We start from the raw sequence: 18,316 nt of genomic DNA, 5'->3' as shown, positions 1-18,316 counted from the left end.
TATCACCGACTACTCAACCTAAATGATGGTAGTTTAAATGCGAAAAAGGAACAATTTCTAGTTAAAGTGTGAAACTTAATCACAGTTTTATGTTTTTGACCGTTAACTACGGGTCGGCCTTTGAGGAAAGGTGTATAATTTTGGGCTCAAGGCTCATCAATTATTCCGTTTTCTTATCCGAACTATCACCATTTACGTATTAAAACGCACTTTGAAACTGACTATATCACTATCAGTTGTTCTTTTTTCCTATCTGAATTATTACCATCTACTCAACTAAGCGTCTTAATACATAAGTGTTGATAGTTCAGGCAGAAAAAGAAAATAACTGATTACTGGCATAGCTATCTTCGGGGTGTGTTTTAATAGATAGATGGTGATAGTTCACGTATGAAAAAAAAAAAAGAAACATCTGATAGTTAAGACGTAAAACTCGTGAAAAGATGACAGTTTGACGAATAGGCGACCTTGAGGAAAGGTGATATTGTTTGGGCTCAAGGCCCATTGTCGACCGAAAAATTTCACTTCTTTTTTATTTTGCAAGCCATTATCAACTTTCACAAGACCACACTTCTAGACGCGAATATTTGAAGCAAGTTTCAAACGCGATTGTTTGATTTCATTTCGAGAGTGAGTAAACAACGACATCAAAAAATGGTTATTCGTGGATTTCCCTCTTAAAAACACACCTCGTTGCTGAAAATGATCAAACATTTTTTCCTCGATCGATAACAGACACGTGTGGACCAATTCAACATCGAGGTGCATTTTAAAACAAAGGGAGTGATAACGAGATATAAAATCGACAAAAGATGATAGTATAGGTAGATAAATAGAAAACAGGTTTACCGTTTACTCGAAAAAACAATGGGCCGGGCTTGTAGAAAGGGGATGTGTTTTGGGGCTTAAGGCCCATTATCTTTATTTGCAAAATGACCCCTGAGCTTTCAAGAATCTCACTAAATACAATTCAAATTTTTTCCTTTTCTCCAACACCAAAAATCATCAATGGAATTCAAGAAATTCCTATCAATTCACATTTTTTTTGTGTTAATTTTTGTGGGGTTTGTTTATTATGTGACAATTTTCATTTTCTTGGATGATTTGTTGAGTTTACAGACCTCAACTGGCAAAAATCACTCATTTTTCTATACTTTCTTGGCTTGTCTTGTTGTTTTTAGTTTCTTTGTTTGTGTTGTTAAAGACCCAGGTGGAGTTCCTTCTTCATATTTACCTGATGTTGAGGATCATGAAGCTTCAGATCAAGAATCCAAAAGATCTGTAAGTCTTTTGTTTCATGCTGTTTTTGTTCTATTTTTAGTTGTAAAGATTGTGATTTTTAGTAGTTTTTCGTTCAGTTTGATATGTGTGTTGTGTTTTGTTAGCTAGAAAGTTGTGGAATTAATGTGTGAATTGAGAAAAGTTGGATTCTTTGAGCTTGGTGATCTAACTTTTGTATAGAGAGTTGATGGTCGAAACACACCTAAAAGTTTCGTAGTTTAGGAGTGCGAGTTTCCTACTTGAAATATCACCATAGGAGAAGTGAACAATTGATATTTGGCAGTTGGCTCCATCGTCAATGTAGGAAAAGTGAACAATTGAGAGCTGAATTGCGTTTCAGGTGTGCAAGTTTCCTACTTGAAATATCACCATCGTCCATGTAGGAAAAGTGAACAATTGAGAGCTGAGTTGCGTTTCAGGTGTGAGAGTTTCCTACTTGAAATATCACCATCGTCCATGTAGGAAAAGTGAACAATTGAGAGCTGAATTGTGTTTCAGGTGTGCAAGTTTCGTACTTGAAATATCACCATCGTCCACGAAGGAAAAGTGAACAATTGATAGTTGTCAACATCGACCTTGTAGGAAAAGTGAACAATTGAGAGTTGAGTTGTGTTTTGATAGATAGTTAGGCGGTGATAGTTCAGGTAGGAAACTCTTACTCGCACTCTATCCATTTTTAGTTGTAAAGATTGTGACTTTTTGTAGTTTTGTTGAGTTTGATATGTGTATTGTGTTTTGTTTGCTAGAAAGTTGTGAAATCAATGTGTGGATTGAGAAAAGTTTGATTCTTTGACTCTGGTGATATAATATTCTGCTCCCACCTCGTCTCGAATGTCCTTGTTTATAATCCTATCGCTCCTAGTTTGGCCACACATCCATCTCAACATCCTCATTTCCGCAACTTTCAACTTCTGACCATGGGTGTTCTTGATAGGCCAATACTCCACCCTATATAACATAGTTTGTTTAACCACCGCTATGTAGAACGTACCTTTAAGTCGTCTTGGTGGTACCTCATCAAATGGTCCAAAGCTTTAAATTTCGCAGGGGTATCTTTATGTTGCATCATTTATTTGTTTCAATATATGATGATTGATGTTTGGTTCTCTCCAGATGCTATTTGTTAATAGCCGAATTTTATACCCACAATATAAGTAGCCTAATGTAAACTGGGGTGGAGTTAGGAGGGCATAAGGTCCGAACTCCCTTCGCCAAAAAACTAAGAATGCATATACAACAACAACAACAACAAACCCAGTGTATTCCCACAAAGTGGGGTCTGGGGAGGGTAGAATGTACGCAGTCCATACCGCTACCTCCAAAGAAGTAGAGAGGCAGACTGCATATACAAGGTCAAAAATGTATTTTTATGTATATATAATAGATATTGAAATTACTTAGATTCTTCGTGTGTTTATTTCCTTATATTTTGAATCCCCTTGGTGTAAATCTTGGTTCTGCCACAGGTCATAGGGACCCTAGAACCTCTGACGCTAAGGTTGTGGGGGATGAGTTACCAAGGTTGCAAAGTGGGAAAATGCCACTGTTTGGCTCCTCGATAGCAGTCCAGAGGGGGTTTCAGGTATTAGAAAAAGAAACATTTTATCGCCACAAACGGCCTATATATTGAGACTTAGTCATATATGATGTTACATCTCGTAAAAGAAAGGGAAAAAGATGTCCAATAGCCAGACCAAGCAAATAAGATTACATTACCAAACAAAGAGGTTTCTCGATAGCCAAGCTTTGGCTTGCTGGAGCAGAAATCTCTGTAATTTTAGACCTTTTGTACAGTTTGTTTGCTGGTTACTACTCCTATAATGTGTCACGATCAAGGATGGGTAGTGGAGAAAATGGCTTTATATCGTTTTTTTAACCTTCGATCAAATTATAAGAGAAAATGGTTTTCTGGTATTGGTGATCTTGCATGTGTTTCTCAATAATTGCACAAGACAGAGGTATGGAGTGTTTTTCCGGAACCTCTTCGGAGTAAATTGGGTAATCCCGGGAATAGTCATAGGGATCTTAGCAGTATACAGAGAAATGAATTGCAGGAAACACTGCCTATTTGCATAAGGTGCTGTGTGTGGCTGGAAATGAATCGAAATTCCTTTGAAGAATACATAGCATTAACATTATATTGAAAAATTAGTGTCGATATCTTCTGTTTTCTTGTTGCAAGCAAAAACGAGTAGTGTCTGTGTAGCTCTATTTTATGTACACACAAACGGGAGAGAGGAAGTGTTCATTCTGTAATATATGCTGGAGAAATAACTCTACTTACTAACAATCACACATTTATTGTCGCATATACACTCACAATCCAGAAAATTGTTGTATACCTAACATTCAGGGTCTGCTTAAGAAGAAATGTGACAAGTGCTCGGAATACAAGCCACCGAGGGCTCATCATTGCCGTGTCTGCAGAAGGTGTATTCTAAGGATGGTGGGCGTCTCTTATTGTTCTTAATGATTCCCTTTTTAATTGCTAAATAGTGCGCGTTTCTGCTAATTGACCATAATTTTTCAACAGGATCATCATTGTGCGTGGATAAACAATTGTGTTGGTCATAGGAACTACAAGGCGTTTGTAACTTTAATCTTCTATGCAACTATTGCTTCAATCTATTCCTCGGTATGGTTAACTTAGTCATATATGGCTTTAGCTACTTCTGCTCGATCTGTGTGAGTATAATGTTTGGCGTTCTCAGGTTATATTGGTAAGCGATGCACTTCATAAAGATTGGAATTTCGAAGGAGTGATGCCTCTCAAGCTATTTTATGTGAGTCAGTGTGTCGTATTCTATAGCTTTTACTCTTTTTGCTCATGAAATCTTTTTTGCCTTTACTCTCGCCTTCCCGTATAGTGAGTTATAAGTGATTTCAGAAACCTATATATCATCTTTAAACAGATTGCAACTGGTGTCGTGATTATTGGCTTAAGCGTGACACTAGGCACTCTCCTCGGCTGGCATATCTACCTTACAATTCGCAATATGACAACTATAGAGGTAGTCACACTGTCGAGTACACTAGATTTACCTCATGGATTTCCCTATTTTCGTAATTGCTAATCAGAGATTCTTCAACAGTACTATGAGGGAAAACGAGCAGCGTGGCTGGCAAGTAAATCTGGGATGAATTATCATCATCCTTATGACGTTGGTGCTTGTAAAAATATTAGTCTGGTACCGTCTCTCTCTCTCTCTGTCCCTCTCGCTCTTTCTTACATAAATTGTAATGAAGTTGCATTTTTGTGTTGACCTATTAATCGTCAACAGGTATTAGGTCCGAATATGTTAAAATGGTTATGCCCCACCGCGGTGTCCCATATAAAAGACGGACTCAGCTTCCCTACTTCACGCGAGTACTCATAACGCAGTCTCCATCAGAAAAGTTTCAGCAGCAAGTGTAAATCGTAGTCCAAGATCATTGCTTCAGAACAATGGCAACTAACAACAGCGATACAGATACCATTCTATATGCAGTTTCAACTTGTTATGTAGCGCCTCCGACACAGTAATCAGGTCGGAGACTTTCCTGTGGCGTATCCGTCAACTCCTGCATCATTCGAGACTCTCAGTATACCGTTATCTGTTAAAGGAAATGGAAGAAGCGCGATTTTTGTACAGGAATTATGATCATATTGTTAGTATATGTTTTTATACTGCATCTCTTGTATTCTTTTGGTGAGATATATATGTCACGCAGACATGTTTTTTGTATCGGTCAGTAGAAAATATCGAGAGTTTCTACCTGAGACGGACTTAAATGGAGCTATATGGACGATTTGATTCATATAGTCGAGCTCAACGTACTTAGAACTGAGACATAGTTCTCTTTAGGAGAGATTTATATGTGTGCATACATGTTTTTTTGTGTCATTCAGTAGAAAATATCGAGAACTTCTACCCGAGGACTTAAAATGGAGCTATATGGACGATTATGATTCGTATAGTCGAGCTTAACGTACTTAGAACTGAGACAGTTCTCTTTTGGAGAGATATATATGTCATGCAAATGTGTTTTTTTATTGTTCAGTAGAAAATATCGAGCACTTCTACCTGAGGCGGACTTAAATGGAGCTGGTAGACGGACTTAAATGGAGCTATATGGACGATTTGATTCGTATAGTCGAGCTCAACGTACTTAGAACTGAGACATAGTTCTCTTTTGGAGAGATATATATGTTATGCAGACATGTTTTTTGTATTGTTTAGTAGGAAACATCGAGAACTTCTACCTGAGGCGGACTTTAAATGGACCTATATGCACGATTATGATTCGTATAGTCGAGCTCAACGTACTTAGAGCTGAGACATAGTTCTTTTTTGGATAGATATATATGTCATGCAAAAGTGTTTTCTGTATCGTTTAGTAGAAAATATCGAGAACTTCTACCTGAGGCGGACTTAAAATGGAGCTATATGGACGATTATGATTCATATAGCTGAGCTCAACGTATTTGGAACTGAGACATAGTTTTCTTTAGGAGAGATATATATATGTCATGCAGACGTGTTTTTTTGTATCGTTCGATAGAAAATATCGAGAATTTCTACCTGAGACGGACTTAAATGGAGCTACATGGATAATTATGATTCATATAGTCGAACTCAACTTACTTGAATTTCTACCCAAGATTCCACTTTTTTTTTCTTTTTTTTTTTATAAAAAAAAAAAGTCAATTATAACAGTACATGAATTTCACTTTTGAAAACTTACAGCCATTATTTTCTTGAAAATACTATTCAAATCAGTTTTCTATAAACAAAATTTGCAGTGAGTGGTTAGTATCATATTTTATTAATTCGAGGTCTCGAGTTCGAGTTCTAGAATGGAGTCATCGTTAGTAGGAAGCACACGTGAATCTAAATTAATCGAACTGTAACGCGAGTGCTGACCCCTAAAGTTAGCCTTTCTGACACAAATTTAAATTAATCAGATAGGTGGAAAACAAAAAAAAAAAAGCAGCTTATTCAAGTTAAATTGAAATACTAGTAAACCAAAAATAGATACTATTAATATTTATTTACAAGTAAAATTTTTAAATTAAAGTTTAAATAATATGAGTTAAAAGTAAAATAAAATAAAATAAAAATAATTTTATAAGTGATTAGGGTTTTAGCAATTCATATATATAAATCTTTGTTTCTCTCTCTCACTCTTTCTTCCATCTCTTGAGCTGCCGTTTTCTCCTTCATAGCTTCCACTTTCCCCTCAAAAATGGTACATTTTCTCCTTTATTTTTCTCATTTTAATCTTTAACATACATAAATTCTGTGTAATATGTTGTTTGTTTTACAATATTTTGAGCTGAATCTTGAAGTTTCGAACACTAAATACCTTGATAGTTAGTTAGCTAGATCTGTATTATTGCATCATTATTTGGTTAATGATTAATGATTTATACTTGTAATGAATCTTTATTTTGTGGGGTGCCTCTATTTTTTTTTTTTTTTTTTACAATTTTAGAATTGCATAAATTAGATGTTTATTGAGATAAAAATAGGGTTTTTTTTTTTGTAAAGTGGTACAATGTTTGGGTATTAATTTAAGTTTTGGAGTTTGGGTTTGCTCCAAAATGGAATCTTGGAACAAGTTTGGCTAGTGGCGGAGCCATGATTTTTACTGAGGGGGTTTAGAAGTAAACATACGAACTAGCCAAAGGAGGTTCAACGTCAACTATATATACATAAAAATAATTTTAACCATGTATAAATAGTATAATTTTCTGTCGAAGGAGGTTCGGATGAACCCCTGAGCTAAAGGTGACTCCGCCCCTCCATTGGTGGAGCCAGGATTTTTACTAAGGGGTTCAGAAGTAAATATGCGAACTAGTGAAATGGGGTTCAACGTCAACTATATGTACATACTAGATAATTTTAACCATGTATAAATAGTATGATTTTCCGTCGAAGGAGACCCCTTGAGCTAAAGGTGGCTCCGCCCCTGAGTTTTGCCATCTTTGCTACAAGTTTGTGTCATGAATCACAATAGTATTATGTTGTCTTTGGCTAACGATTCTGAATTGTAATGAATCTTGATTTTGTTGGTTTCCTCTATGTTTTTTTTTTCTTTTCCGTTATTTTGTTTACCCATGAAATCGTAAAGCCTTGGAGAAGTTTCTACTTGCATTAAGTAGTCGTTTGTTGAGATAAAAATGAAGGCTTTTGAGGGAAGTGGTACAATGTCGGAGTATTAGTGTAAATCGGAAGAGTTTCCTTCTTTTACCCTGTAATGGAATTGCTCCAAGATTCAATTTTGGAGCATGTTTAGCCATTTTTGTCTTAAGTTTTAGTTTTGGAATCTATGATATTTAGTTTATTTTTCAGGAAATAATAGATAAAAAATTCAACGCGTTTTAGACCGGCATAACTTGAATTGATTTGGGGGTGGGCAGTTAGGTCCTATGTTGCTCGGACTCTTCAAAAATGTCAATGGGTGCGTGCCGAATCCTCCAAAAGTAGTGTATTTTTGGAGAATCCGTCACGGGTGCGTCATCAAAAGTGAAGAGTCCGCACAACTTAGGTTAGGTGATGATCGAGACTTTTGTAGGGAAAGTGTTAACTATATTTGTAGCAAGCAAGTTTGTCCATTTTATTGTAGGTTCGTGATTTGAAATCAAGAATCTCTCTAGATTGTTATGCATAAGATGTATAGAGGAGAAGCATTGTGTTATCCGCGCTTGGGAAACAAGTACACGATATGCGTTTTATTACATATCGGTAGTAGTTTGTGTTTCATTCATTTTGTTAGTAGATGGTATAAATCCCCCAAACCAGTTGGACTTGACCTCTGTATATCTGTTCCGCTCTATCCCTATTTCATTCCAACACTCAGTTCCACTTTTGTGGAAGTTTTCTTTAGTAGTTTCTAAAAAAAAAAAAAAGCTTTCTTTAGTAAATCTTGCTCGCTTGTGTAGCTTCACTGTGTTATGTGTATATGCCTAACAACTTCGTGTTTGGTGATGAAGATCTTTCTCTTGTTTTTTTGTTCCATCCTTGGGGTGTAATTATCTGATTGATGCAATTTCTCGGGCCTGCTGAAGGCTTCTTTGTGTTCTGTTTTTGTTCATTTTTATGCAATGTGGCGTAGTGAGTCTTTACTTTATGTTTATTTGTAGCCGAAGCAAATCCACGAGATCAAGGATTTCCTTCTGACAGCCAGAAGGAAGGATGCCCGAACTGTCAAGATCAAGAAGAACAAGGATATGGTCAAGTTCAAGGTTCGTTGCTCCAAGTACCTTTACACACTGTGTGTGTCCGACTTTGAGAAGGCCGACAAGTTGAAGCAATCACTTCCTCCAGGTTTGCACTCTTTTACTGCTACTTTTTGCCTATTACGGTGATATTCTCTGTAACGTTTATACGTCTGTCTTGATTTAACCCACTCAAGCGTACTAAAAGAATGCAGAACATCTTGTATTGTCTGAGGTTGAATATGATTTTAACAGTCGGATTACATGTGGAATTGTAGGTTTGAGCGTGCAAGACCTGTGAAGAAGCATTTATGCTATTCATAGAGTTACGAGGCAATGTAGAATTTGAGAGAGAACTCATATTATTGTGTTTCCGTTGCAATGTTAACCTTTTTGGCATATTGATGACTATTACTTTCGAATATTGAATGTTATAGCTAAAGTAATGTTTCGTTAGCTTATTTTCAGTATCCTTTTTAATTCTCAAGGGGCCGTTTGGTTCAAAACTAGGATATTCCGCGCTTATAATCCTGGAATTAAAACCAGGACTATAAAGCAAACTGACGCGGACACCATGGTGATCTGAGTCCTCGAGCTCACTTTTTCATTGTTTTGTGCCAAGTTGCTCGGACTCTCCCAAAATATTGCCGCACCCGTGTCGGATCCCTCTAATGTGCTCTACTTTTGAAGGCTCCGACACGCATCTGATAGCTTTTTCGTAGAGCCCGAGTAACATAGGTGTTAGGTTGCTACTATAACTATACATCATGCTGATTATGTCTGTACAAGTTTGATAATTAAAATACACTCTTAAACCTAAGTTGCTTGGACTCTCCAAAAATGTTGCCGCACCCGTGTCCGATCCTTCAAAAATACACTATTTTTGGAGGATCGGACACGAACCCGTAGGCATTTTTGAAGAGTCCGAGCAACTTAGCTCTAAACCTTTATTTATTGTCTGACAAATGCAGCATACAATTTCAGCATACACAGTAAGCAAAGAGTGAAGTTCCAGCAGTATTGTTGGGATTAAAGACTCCGATACCAGATCTATAACCATGGCCAACGTAAAAGCACCCATTGCTCACTGACATACCTCCGGCCACAGTTGCACCAGTCTCGTTCGACCACAATATCTTCCCAGTTTTTGCCTCAATGGCGTATATAGGACCTCTAGGACTTGTCGAACCAGCTAACATTACACCATTGGCTATAGTTACAGGGTTTGACCTACCGTTGTTTGGTACTGCCGTTGTCCATAGGATTTTGCCAGTTTTAGCATCCATTGCCACCCAGCCTCCACCTGTTGTCACGTTCTTCAATGGGTACAGTGTGTAGTTTAAGTTGCCACTGTTGGCAATGCCAGTGTATACCCTCTTTTTGTCTGTGGCTGATCCCCATATACCTCCTCCTCCCGTGCCTCCGGGACCAGCTTCCTGCATTCATCAATTCCAGTTTTTGTTCACCATAAGCTAAGACGGAAAGAGTTACCAGACGACTGTGCTAGTGAGAGATAGCAGCCTAACAGGTACCTAATGATTTAGTCGAGGTGTGTGCAAGTTAATCCGTACACAGCCATCATTAGGTATCCGTACTCGATACCTATGCTCGTGTAACATAATCTAAAACTATACATGTATTTCGAGCACTTACAGTAGTCCAGAAGAGTTTGCCATTATCACGCTTCAATGCCCATGCTATTCCACTCTTCTGCACAGCGGCTACGATGTCTACCTTCTTCCTTCCATTAGCAACCACGGTAAGCATCATCGGAGCTTCTCCGAAATCATAATCTGGACTCGGGCCAATCGGGCAATTAGGGTTTGTTGAATTTGCACATGCAACGAACCACACATCGTATCCTCCAAGCTGTTTGTACCATTCTATCTCTCCTGAATCCAAATCCAACGCCAGTATCGAGTCTGAGTGGTTCTCAGGCTCGATACATGGGTCGGGTTGGGTCGGACGCGTATGGTTCTGTTGATTCTGCTCCTCCTGACATTCCTCGATGTGTTTAGGGACGGAATATAGGTTTCCAGTGGCGATATAGACATGGTTTCTCCGCGAATCGATGGAAGGGCTGCTTCCCCATACCGCGGCGCCAGAATAACCGCCTCTTTTACCGCCATTCTCCGGCAGCATGAAGGTTTTCCATAGGATTTTTCCAGTTTTAACATCTAACTTGAGGAAGCTACCGCGAAAATAACAACATTCGTTGATTTCAACACCTTCTTCTAGCGACGAGGTTCCCACGTAAAAAGCTCTGCAAACATGCAAAATTTGCATGGGCACTTGTTAATAGTAGTGACGAGCCAAATTTTGATTATGAATTTCAAAGCAAGTATAAAACTTTGAATAGTAAACTTACCCCTTGTAGTATGTCCCAGACATAGTAACAACACTAAGAGGATGATCATCCAATTTTGTTTTCCAAATAAGATCACCATTACTTCTTTTCAATGCAAGAGCCAAACTTGGTCCATATACACCAACAATCACCATATCCCTATCACTCACAACGCTCGGTGTTGCTCTTGCCACTATACTTGTCACATTAGGTGATGACGATGCATTAAATGTCCCGCTAATTCCAGTCAATTCTTCCATACTTTTTTTCCATACTAAAACTCCATCGTCAGCTCTAACTGCATATATATTTCCATTCCAACTAGGAAAATATAATATTCCACCGTAGATTGCTGGAGTCGCCGTTATATCTTTTCCGGCTTTGAATTCCCATTTTAACCTCAGCTTTGAAGCACTCATAGGCCTAATTTTCTTTTCACCATACGCATTTCTTTGATTGTACAAATCACCACCATGGTTTATCCACTATATATGAGAAAATTAAAAAAAAAATAGTAAAAAATAAGGCAAGTTATTTATTATAATAAGTTAAAATTACACCGATTTACAAAAGATAACTATAAATAATTGTTCAAGGACCAGTAACTTGAAAATAAGACAAATTACATGCTATGAAAGCTGAAATACACAACAATGACTAGGGTTGGGCATATTTTGTTTTAAACCGAAAAAATCGAAAAACCGAATCGAAATATAATTTTGGTTTGATTTTTCGGATTGGTTTCGGTTTCAAATTTTAGAAATTTGATTAAACAATTTGGTTTTTGGATTTACAGAAAAAGAATTCGAATAAACCGATAAACCAAAATTATATACATAATATATTATAATATATATATATATATATAAAATTTAACATATATGTAAATATACTAAAAATATAATATAATGTGATATAACATATAAATTATAATCATTTAGTAACCCTAAATCCTAATATATTGCTTTGCTTTAGACCCTAACATTAACGTGAAGGCTGCAACAACGCTCAACCATCCTCAGTTCGTCAATTCATTTGAAATTTCAACATTGCCAACGACAGTCGTTTGCTCAGTTCATTTGCTCAGTTCGTTACTGCCGTCGGCAGTCGCTGCCGAGTGTGGCCACTGCCGTCACGCCAATGGCGATGACTCAGCGAGGTCGATATTTATGGTTATTTCATGCATGTTGAATTACTTATATTTGGGAATGAAAAATAGGTTTGAAAAAAAGATTATTTTTCTAGAAAAATCACCAGTTTTAAATGCTCACTACTTTAATCTTTAAAATCGAAATAAAAATCCGAAATAACCGAACCGAATTTGTAAAAAATCGAACCAAACCGAAATAATTTTGGTTTAGTTATGATTTTCATTTTCATCAATCTGAAAATCGAAAAACCAAACCGATATTCAACAATCAAACCAAATGCCCACACCTAACAATGACCCCATAAATTTGAAATAATATCTCGAGACAAAAGGTTTAAGAACCGGTGTATCCTATATGTAATATGGTGTAACGTTATCGATGAAAAATGAAGTCAATAACCCTCTAAGATTGAGCTATCTACAACTACATTCTCGAGCGATAGCAAAATAGGACCAGTGGCGGATGTACATGTATTTCAGGGGTTCATCTGAACCCCCTTCGTCGGAAAATTATACTATTTTTATATGGTAATTTTTTTTTTATGTATAAATACTAGAGGCTGAACCTCCTTCGACTAGTCTGTATATGTACTACTGAACCCCCTCACTGAAAATCCTGGATCCGCCCCTGATATAAATACGAGATGCCAACAAAATGATCGGCCTAACAGAAACTAGGACTCCGTCCTTCTAGAGAAATATATACTTAAATACAACACTAAACAACATATGATCAGTGCACGCAGATCGTACCGTCATAGTAGAGGCAGGCAGAAAGACGATTTTCTACATACTCTCGGCTCAAGAAAAAAAAAACAATGCAAAGAAGTATAGAAACATATACTTACATTGGGATTAGAATTGACACAAATTGAAAGCATAAAGAAAACCCACAATATAAAGAGAATCATATTGTTGGAGCATAGATGGAGTATTATTGCCATGGGAAAATAAATCAGTATAATTATGGTTCTTTCTAAGAGTTAATTTATTTATATTATAAGAGTTCAAGGGGAATAATTATTAATTTTGTAAATTAAATCCAAAAGAGTTGACTTTTCACATTATATTCAATTTTTGATTAAGTTGTAACTTGTAAGTAATGTACAATTTAATTATATGCATGTTAGAATTAACTAATAGGTTGAGTAAGTCAATTTTTACCAATAATATATATGGCCTACGATTTTATGAGTTCTATATTAATACTCTAATAATTTTATGCAATTAATTAAATCTCAAATTAAATTCAATATTCAAAAGTCAGATTAATAGGTGGTTGCTTCTGTTGTAGATATAATTAAATAAATAAAAGTATTTATAGTATCTTGTGAAGCAAAATTGGGGTCGTTTGGTTGAAAACCAGGACATTCGATAATTATAATTTTGAGATTAAAACCGACACTATAACTTAAATAACTTATCGATCTCACATTTTATAGAGGTATTGTATAGATGAAGTTTTATTATGTCAAGCTTATAATTTAGATAAGTTTTGGCCGAATGGCCTGGGAGATCTTTGTACTTGTCCTCGCCGACCTCCTACTTAGTCAACCGAACACTTAAACCCTTTGAAACCCTTAGAATGACCGTCCGGGATAAGTACAAGGGTCTCCTAGACCTTTCGCCTAACCAGGAGTGTGCAAAAATCAAATTGAACCGATAAAAATGTTATTGGTTTATTGGGTTAAAGATTTTTTAATGGTTTTATCGAAAAAAATATTTGGTTATTGGTTCGGTTCGATTTTTTCTTATTGGGTTATTGGGTAAACCAATAACCCAATAAGAAATATATATATATTTCTCTTTAATTTCTACCAATTAACAAACTATTATTTCAATTATACAATCTCTTAATTTCTCCTAATAACATTTAGTTTAAATTTGAAGATTCTTGTAAATTAAAACACATCATGTAGGATTTATGGTTGCATGCAACTAAGATTCAATTTTTTTTTCATGTTAGTTACTACTATTTCTATTTTATGAGTATTTTCTTATCGGTTAAACCGAAAACCGAACCGTTAAGGACTAAAAATAGGTAAACTAAAAACCGATAAAAAAATTATTATTGGTTTAGCATATTTAAAAACCGAAAGTCAATAAACCAAACCGATAATAAATACAACCGAACCGAACCAACCGATGCACTAAACCTCCCGATATGCGCAAGGTCAACGTGTTGCAATTTGTCAAACTACAATAAAAAGGTCAGCCCGATCCGCAGGGTTCGGGGAAGGACCCTATAACAAGGGTGTATTGTTCGCAGCCTTATCTTATATTTCTACCAGAGGTAGTTTTCGAGGCTTGAACCCATGACCTCTTGGTCACGTGGTAGCAACTTTACTGGTTATTCTAAGGCTTCCCTTCAATTTGTCAAACTACAACGAAAATGTAAATATTTAGATGGAAAAAAAAGCTCTTAAGCTGTTAGAGAGAACACAGGTTTCTTTATTTAGATATTTTCTGCTGCAACAAATGCAGTTATTCATTACAAATATACAATAAATATTCTTTGGCATTTCAACATACACAGTAGGCAAATAGTGAAGTTCCGCCAGTGGTGATAGGATTAAAGGCTCCTAAATTAACCTTGTAACCATGGCCAACATAAAAGCAACCATTGCTCACTGACACACCCCCGTATACCGTTGCACCGGTCTCATTCGACCACAATATCTTCCCTGTTTTCGCGTCAATGGCGTAGACAGGGCCTCGCGGATCCGTTGCACCACCTAACAACACACCATTGGCAATAGTCACAGGGTTTGATCTACGTCGGTTTGGAACTGCTGTTGTCCATTGGATTTCGCCTGTTCTAGCATCCATCGCCACCCACGCTCCACCTGTGGTCACATTCGTCGATGGAGACAATGTGTAGTTTACGTTATTGCTGTTGGCTATGCCAGTGTATACCCTCTTTGTATCTGTGGCTGATCCCCATATACCTCCTCCGCTTACACCTCCAGGACCTGCTTGCTGCATACATGCATCAAGCGTTCGCTATGCTATCAGATAGAACAGTAAAGGTGAGCGCAAGCTGATCAGAAGCCAAAAAAAAGTTTTAGAGTACGTACTTACCGTAGACCATAAGATGTCGCCATTATCACGCTTCAGTGCCCATGCAATTCCACTCTTCTGCACTGCAGCTACAATGTCTACCTTCTTCGTCTGATTAACAACCACACTTATCATCATCGGAGCTTCTCCGAAATCATAATCAAGGTTGGGACCAAGTGGACAATTAGGGTTCGTTGAATTTAAGCATGCTAGAATAAAAACATCGTATCCTCCAAGTTGTTTGTACCATTTGATCTTCCCTGAATCCAAATCCAAAGCCAAAATCGAGTCAGAGTGGTTCTCAGGCTCGATACAGGGGTTGGGTTGAGTCGGATTATTCGTATGGTTCTGTTGATTCTGCTCCTGTTGACATTCCTCGATGCGTTTAGGGACGGAATATAGGTTTCCAGTGGCAATGTAGACGTGGTTTCTTCGCGAATCAATGGAAGGGCTGCTTCCCCATACCGCGGCGCCAGAATAACCGCCACTTTTACCGCCATTCTCCGGCAGCATGAAGGTTTTCCATAGGATTTTTCCAGTTTTAACATCTAACTTGAGGAAGCTACCGCGAAAATAACAACATTCGTCGGCTTCAGCACCTTCTTCTAGCGATGAGACTCCCACGTAAAAAGCTCTGCAAACATGCAAATTTGGATTGGCTTGTGCTAACGCTAGCGCTGAAGTCAAAAATTTCGCTAAGTAATATTCATATTCGTTAGTGATGTTAGTTCTAGCAGTAAAGTCTGAATTATCGCTAAACAACATTCATCATGATAGTGATGTTAGTTCTAACAGTAAAGTCAGAAATTTCGCTAAGCAATATTCATCATGATAGTGATGTTAGTTCTAGCAGTAAAATCAGAAAGTACAATTGAAAATTTACCCCTTGTAGTATGTCCCAGACATAGTAACAACACTAAGAGGATGATTATCCAATTTTGTTTTCCAAATAAGATCACCATTACTTCTTTTTAATGCAAGAGCCAAACTTGGTCCATAGACACAAACAATCACCATATCCCTATCACTTACAACACTCGGTGTTGCTCTTGCCACTATACTTGTCACATTTGCCACTATCGATGCATTAAATTTTCCGCTAATTCCAGTCAATTCTTCCATACTTTTTTTCCATACTAAAACTCCATCGTCAGCTCTAACTGCATATATATTTCCATTCCAACTAGGAAAATATAATATTCCAGCGTAGATTGCTGGAGTCGCCGTTATATCTTTTCCGGCTTTGAATTCCCATTTTAACCTCAGCTTTGAAGCACTCATAGGGTTAATTTTCTTTTCACCATACGCATTTCTTTGATTGTACAAATCACCACCATGGTTTAACCAATTAGCTAATGTGTAATGCTTCTTGCAATGCCACTATAATATGAAAAAATAAATAAGGAAAGTTATTTGTTGCAACACATTAAAATTATACTGACAATATATAAATTTAATAGTTCGTAAAAAAAATAAAAATAAAGCGACCAGTAACTTGAAAATATGATATATTGCACTATCAATACACTTACAACTACATTTTTGAGCGACATACAATTAAATGAGGGCATAAATATAATATGCCAACGATTTATTATTTCATAAAAAATATTTTCCTTTATACCGAACAAATTCCTAGAGAAAAATATACTTACATTTGGATTAGAATTGGCAGTAATTGATAGCATAGGGAAAATCCATAATATAAAGAGAAACATAATATTGTTGGAGCATAATTGAAATATTGCCATTGGAAAATAAATTAGTATTGGTTATCTAAGAGTTAATTTCCATTTCTATTTATAGAAAAAAATTAATATAAGAGTTCAAGGGTCAATTTTGTAAAACTAAGTGCCTATCAATTAGTACCAAGAAAGCAATTGAGAATGGACTATTTTTAAGTCAAAGCCTTTTCTATTCTTTTGTTAACGTATCGGATTCCATTCTTTTTCACTTCATATTCAACTTTTGATCAAGTTGCAACTTGTAAGTAATGTACAATTTTATATCCTATCAATGCTATAAGAATTAATTAAAAGGTTTAGATCAATTAGTTAAATAAAATTATTAATTAATTAAAACTGCAAGACTTAGATCTAATTATATTAGCAAGTTGCTAGTTTTGAAAACTAAATCTAGGGGAATTGACTTTTTCACTTTATATTTAATTTTTGATTAACTTGTACTAACTTGTAAGTAATGTACATATATATATATGCATATTGTAATATAATTAGCTAAAATGTTGCGTAGATAAATAATCCCAATTAATTGAATTAATTAACTAAATCTCATGGCTTAATACAATTGTACTAGCAAGTTTTACACACTTGCCAATAATTTAGAAAATTCTAATTTCCAAGATTGAAGAAAAAAGCTTCATTTAAAAGTTTGATTTAACCGCTAATTAATAACTGACTGCTTATCATAGATAAATTATATAAATAAAAATACATTTTCTAATAAGTTAAGTTTTTGTTGAAACGCCTAGCTATATATAGAGTATACTTTTATTTCATTGAATTGATTGATTTGATTTAAACGTGTGATGATATATTTCAACTCTTATAAAATCTCATTTATTTCAACTCTATGAAGTGAATAATAAATGAAAATTTCCTAGAGTTAGGTCGAATCTTATTTTAGACAAAAGCATAATATTGTGATATCTTATTTTTGCTAATTTACAATTTATAAATACATGAGTATATAATTAATTAAAATAATATGGAAATACTATTAATGCAACATTAACAAATTTTCTTTTGAATTAGTCTCTAAATTCCTTCTAATAATTTATATACGTTGACTTTCATTTATATTATTCAAATACTTTTTAATTTGTAGTTGGAATATGATGAAGAATTCATTACCCATAATATATATATATATATATATATATATATATATATATATATATATATATATATATATATACTTTACATGTTTTTTTTTATAATTGTGGTGTCTGGACCAACTCCGTGAACCTTGACCATATCCCGGAATATACTTTACACCTCCCACTAATAGCAATAGATATCAAATAACTCTGTCCACTATTTTACATGTTTTAATTTATGTGACATAATTTGACTTGACACGAAATTTAAAAAAAAATATATTTTTAAAACCTGTGATATAGCGTAAATATGTACAATATTTGTGCAGCACTAAGTCCTTAATTTCAAACTTGTGGTTTTACATATGTTATTCCTTTTGCACCAGACTAATAAAAAAATATTGTTACGTAAATTGGGATAAATGGATTAGAATATAT

At 35.7% G+C, this 18,316-nt stretch overlaps 4 protein-coding genes across 4 annotated transcripts; 2 read left to right on the top strand and 2 right to left on the bottom strand.

Moving 5' to 3' along the window:
• The first annotated feature begins 835 nt into the window (after window positions 1-835).
• On the top strand, window positions 836-5,132 carry LOC107871429 (probable protein S-acyltransferase 15). The gene is made up of 7 exons (XM_016718359.2): window positions 836-1,281; window positions 3,635-3,727; window positions 3,815-3,916; window positions 3,993-4,064; window positions 4,194-4,292; window positions 4,374-4,469; window positions 4,563-5,132. Exons 1-7 carry the CDS (start codon window positions 1,009-1,011, stop codon window positions 4,656-4,658), a joined length of 831 nt encoding a protein of 276 aa, XP_016573845.1. The 5' UTR covers window positions 836-1,008; the 3' UTR covers window positions 4,659-5,132.
• Window positions 5,133-6,355: 1,223 nt separating this feature from the next.
• On the top strand, window positions 6,356-8,943 carry LOC107871428 (60S ribosomal protein L38). Its single transcript, XM_016718358.2, has 3 exons — window positions 6,356-6,510; window positions 8,408-8,591; window positions 8,761-8,943. Exons 1-3 carry the CDS (start codon window positions 6,508-6,510, stop codon window positions 8,781-8,783), a joined length of 210 nt encoding a protein of 69 aa, XP_016573844.1. The 5' UTR covers window positions 6,356-6,507; the 3' UTR covers window positions 8,784-8,943.
• Window positions 8,944-9,276: 333 nt separating this feature from the next.
• Window positions 9,277-12,950, bottom strand: LOC107871427 (polyvinylalcohol dehydrogenase). The gene is made up of 4 exons (XM_016718357.2): window positions 12,828-12,950; window positions 10,851-11,314; window positions 10,136-10,745; window positions 9,277-9,918 (listed from the first exon to the last, which is right to left on the bottom strand). Exons 1-4 carry the CDS (start codon window positions 12,921-12,923, stop codon window positions 9,463-9,465), a joined length of 1,626 nt encoding a protein of 541 aa, XP_016573843.1. The 5' UTR covers window positions 12,924-12,950; the 3' UTR covers window positions 9,277-9,462.
• Window positions 12,951-14,409: 1,459 nt separating this feature from the next.
• Window positions 14,410-16,810, bottom strand: LOC107871426 (polyvinylalcohol dehydrogenase). The gene is made up of 4 exons (XM_016718356.2): window positions 16,695-16,810; window positions 15,923-16,419; window positions 15,061-15,673; window positions 14,410-14,958 (listed from the first exon to the last, which is right to left on the bottom strand). The coding sequence occupies exons 1-4, from the start codon at window positions 16,788-16,790 to the stop codon at window positions 14,503-14,505; spliced, it is 1,662 nt and encodes a 553-aa protein (XP_016573842.2). The 5' UTR covers window positions 16,791-16,810; the 3' UTR covers window positions 14,410-14,502.
• Between the last annotated feature and the right edge of the window lie 1,506 nt (window positions 16,811-18,316).

Source organism: Capsicum annuum, chromosome 5 (assembly GCF_002878395.1).
Source record: "Capsicum annuum cultivar UCD-10X-F1 chromosome 5, UCD10Xv1.1, whole genome shotgun sequence".
In the NCBI taxonomy this organism is placed as follows: Eukaryota; Viridiplantae; Streptophyta; class Magnoliopsida; order Solanales; family Solanaceae; genus Capsicum; species Capsicum annuum.
Note: the sequence above shows the minus strand (reverse complement) of the source record. Positions and strands in the feature narration are given on the sequence as shown.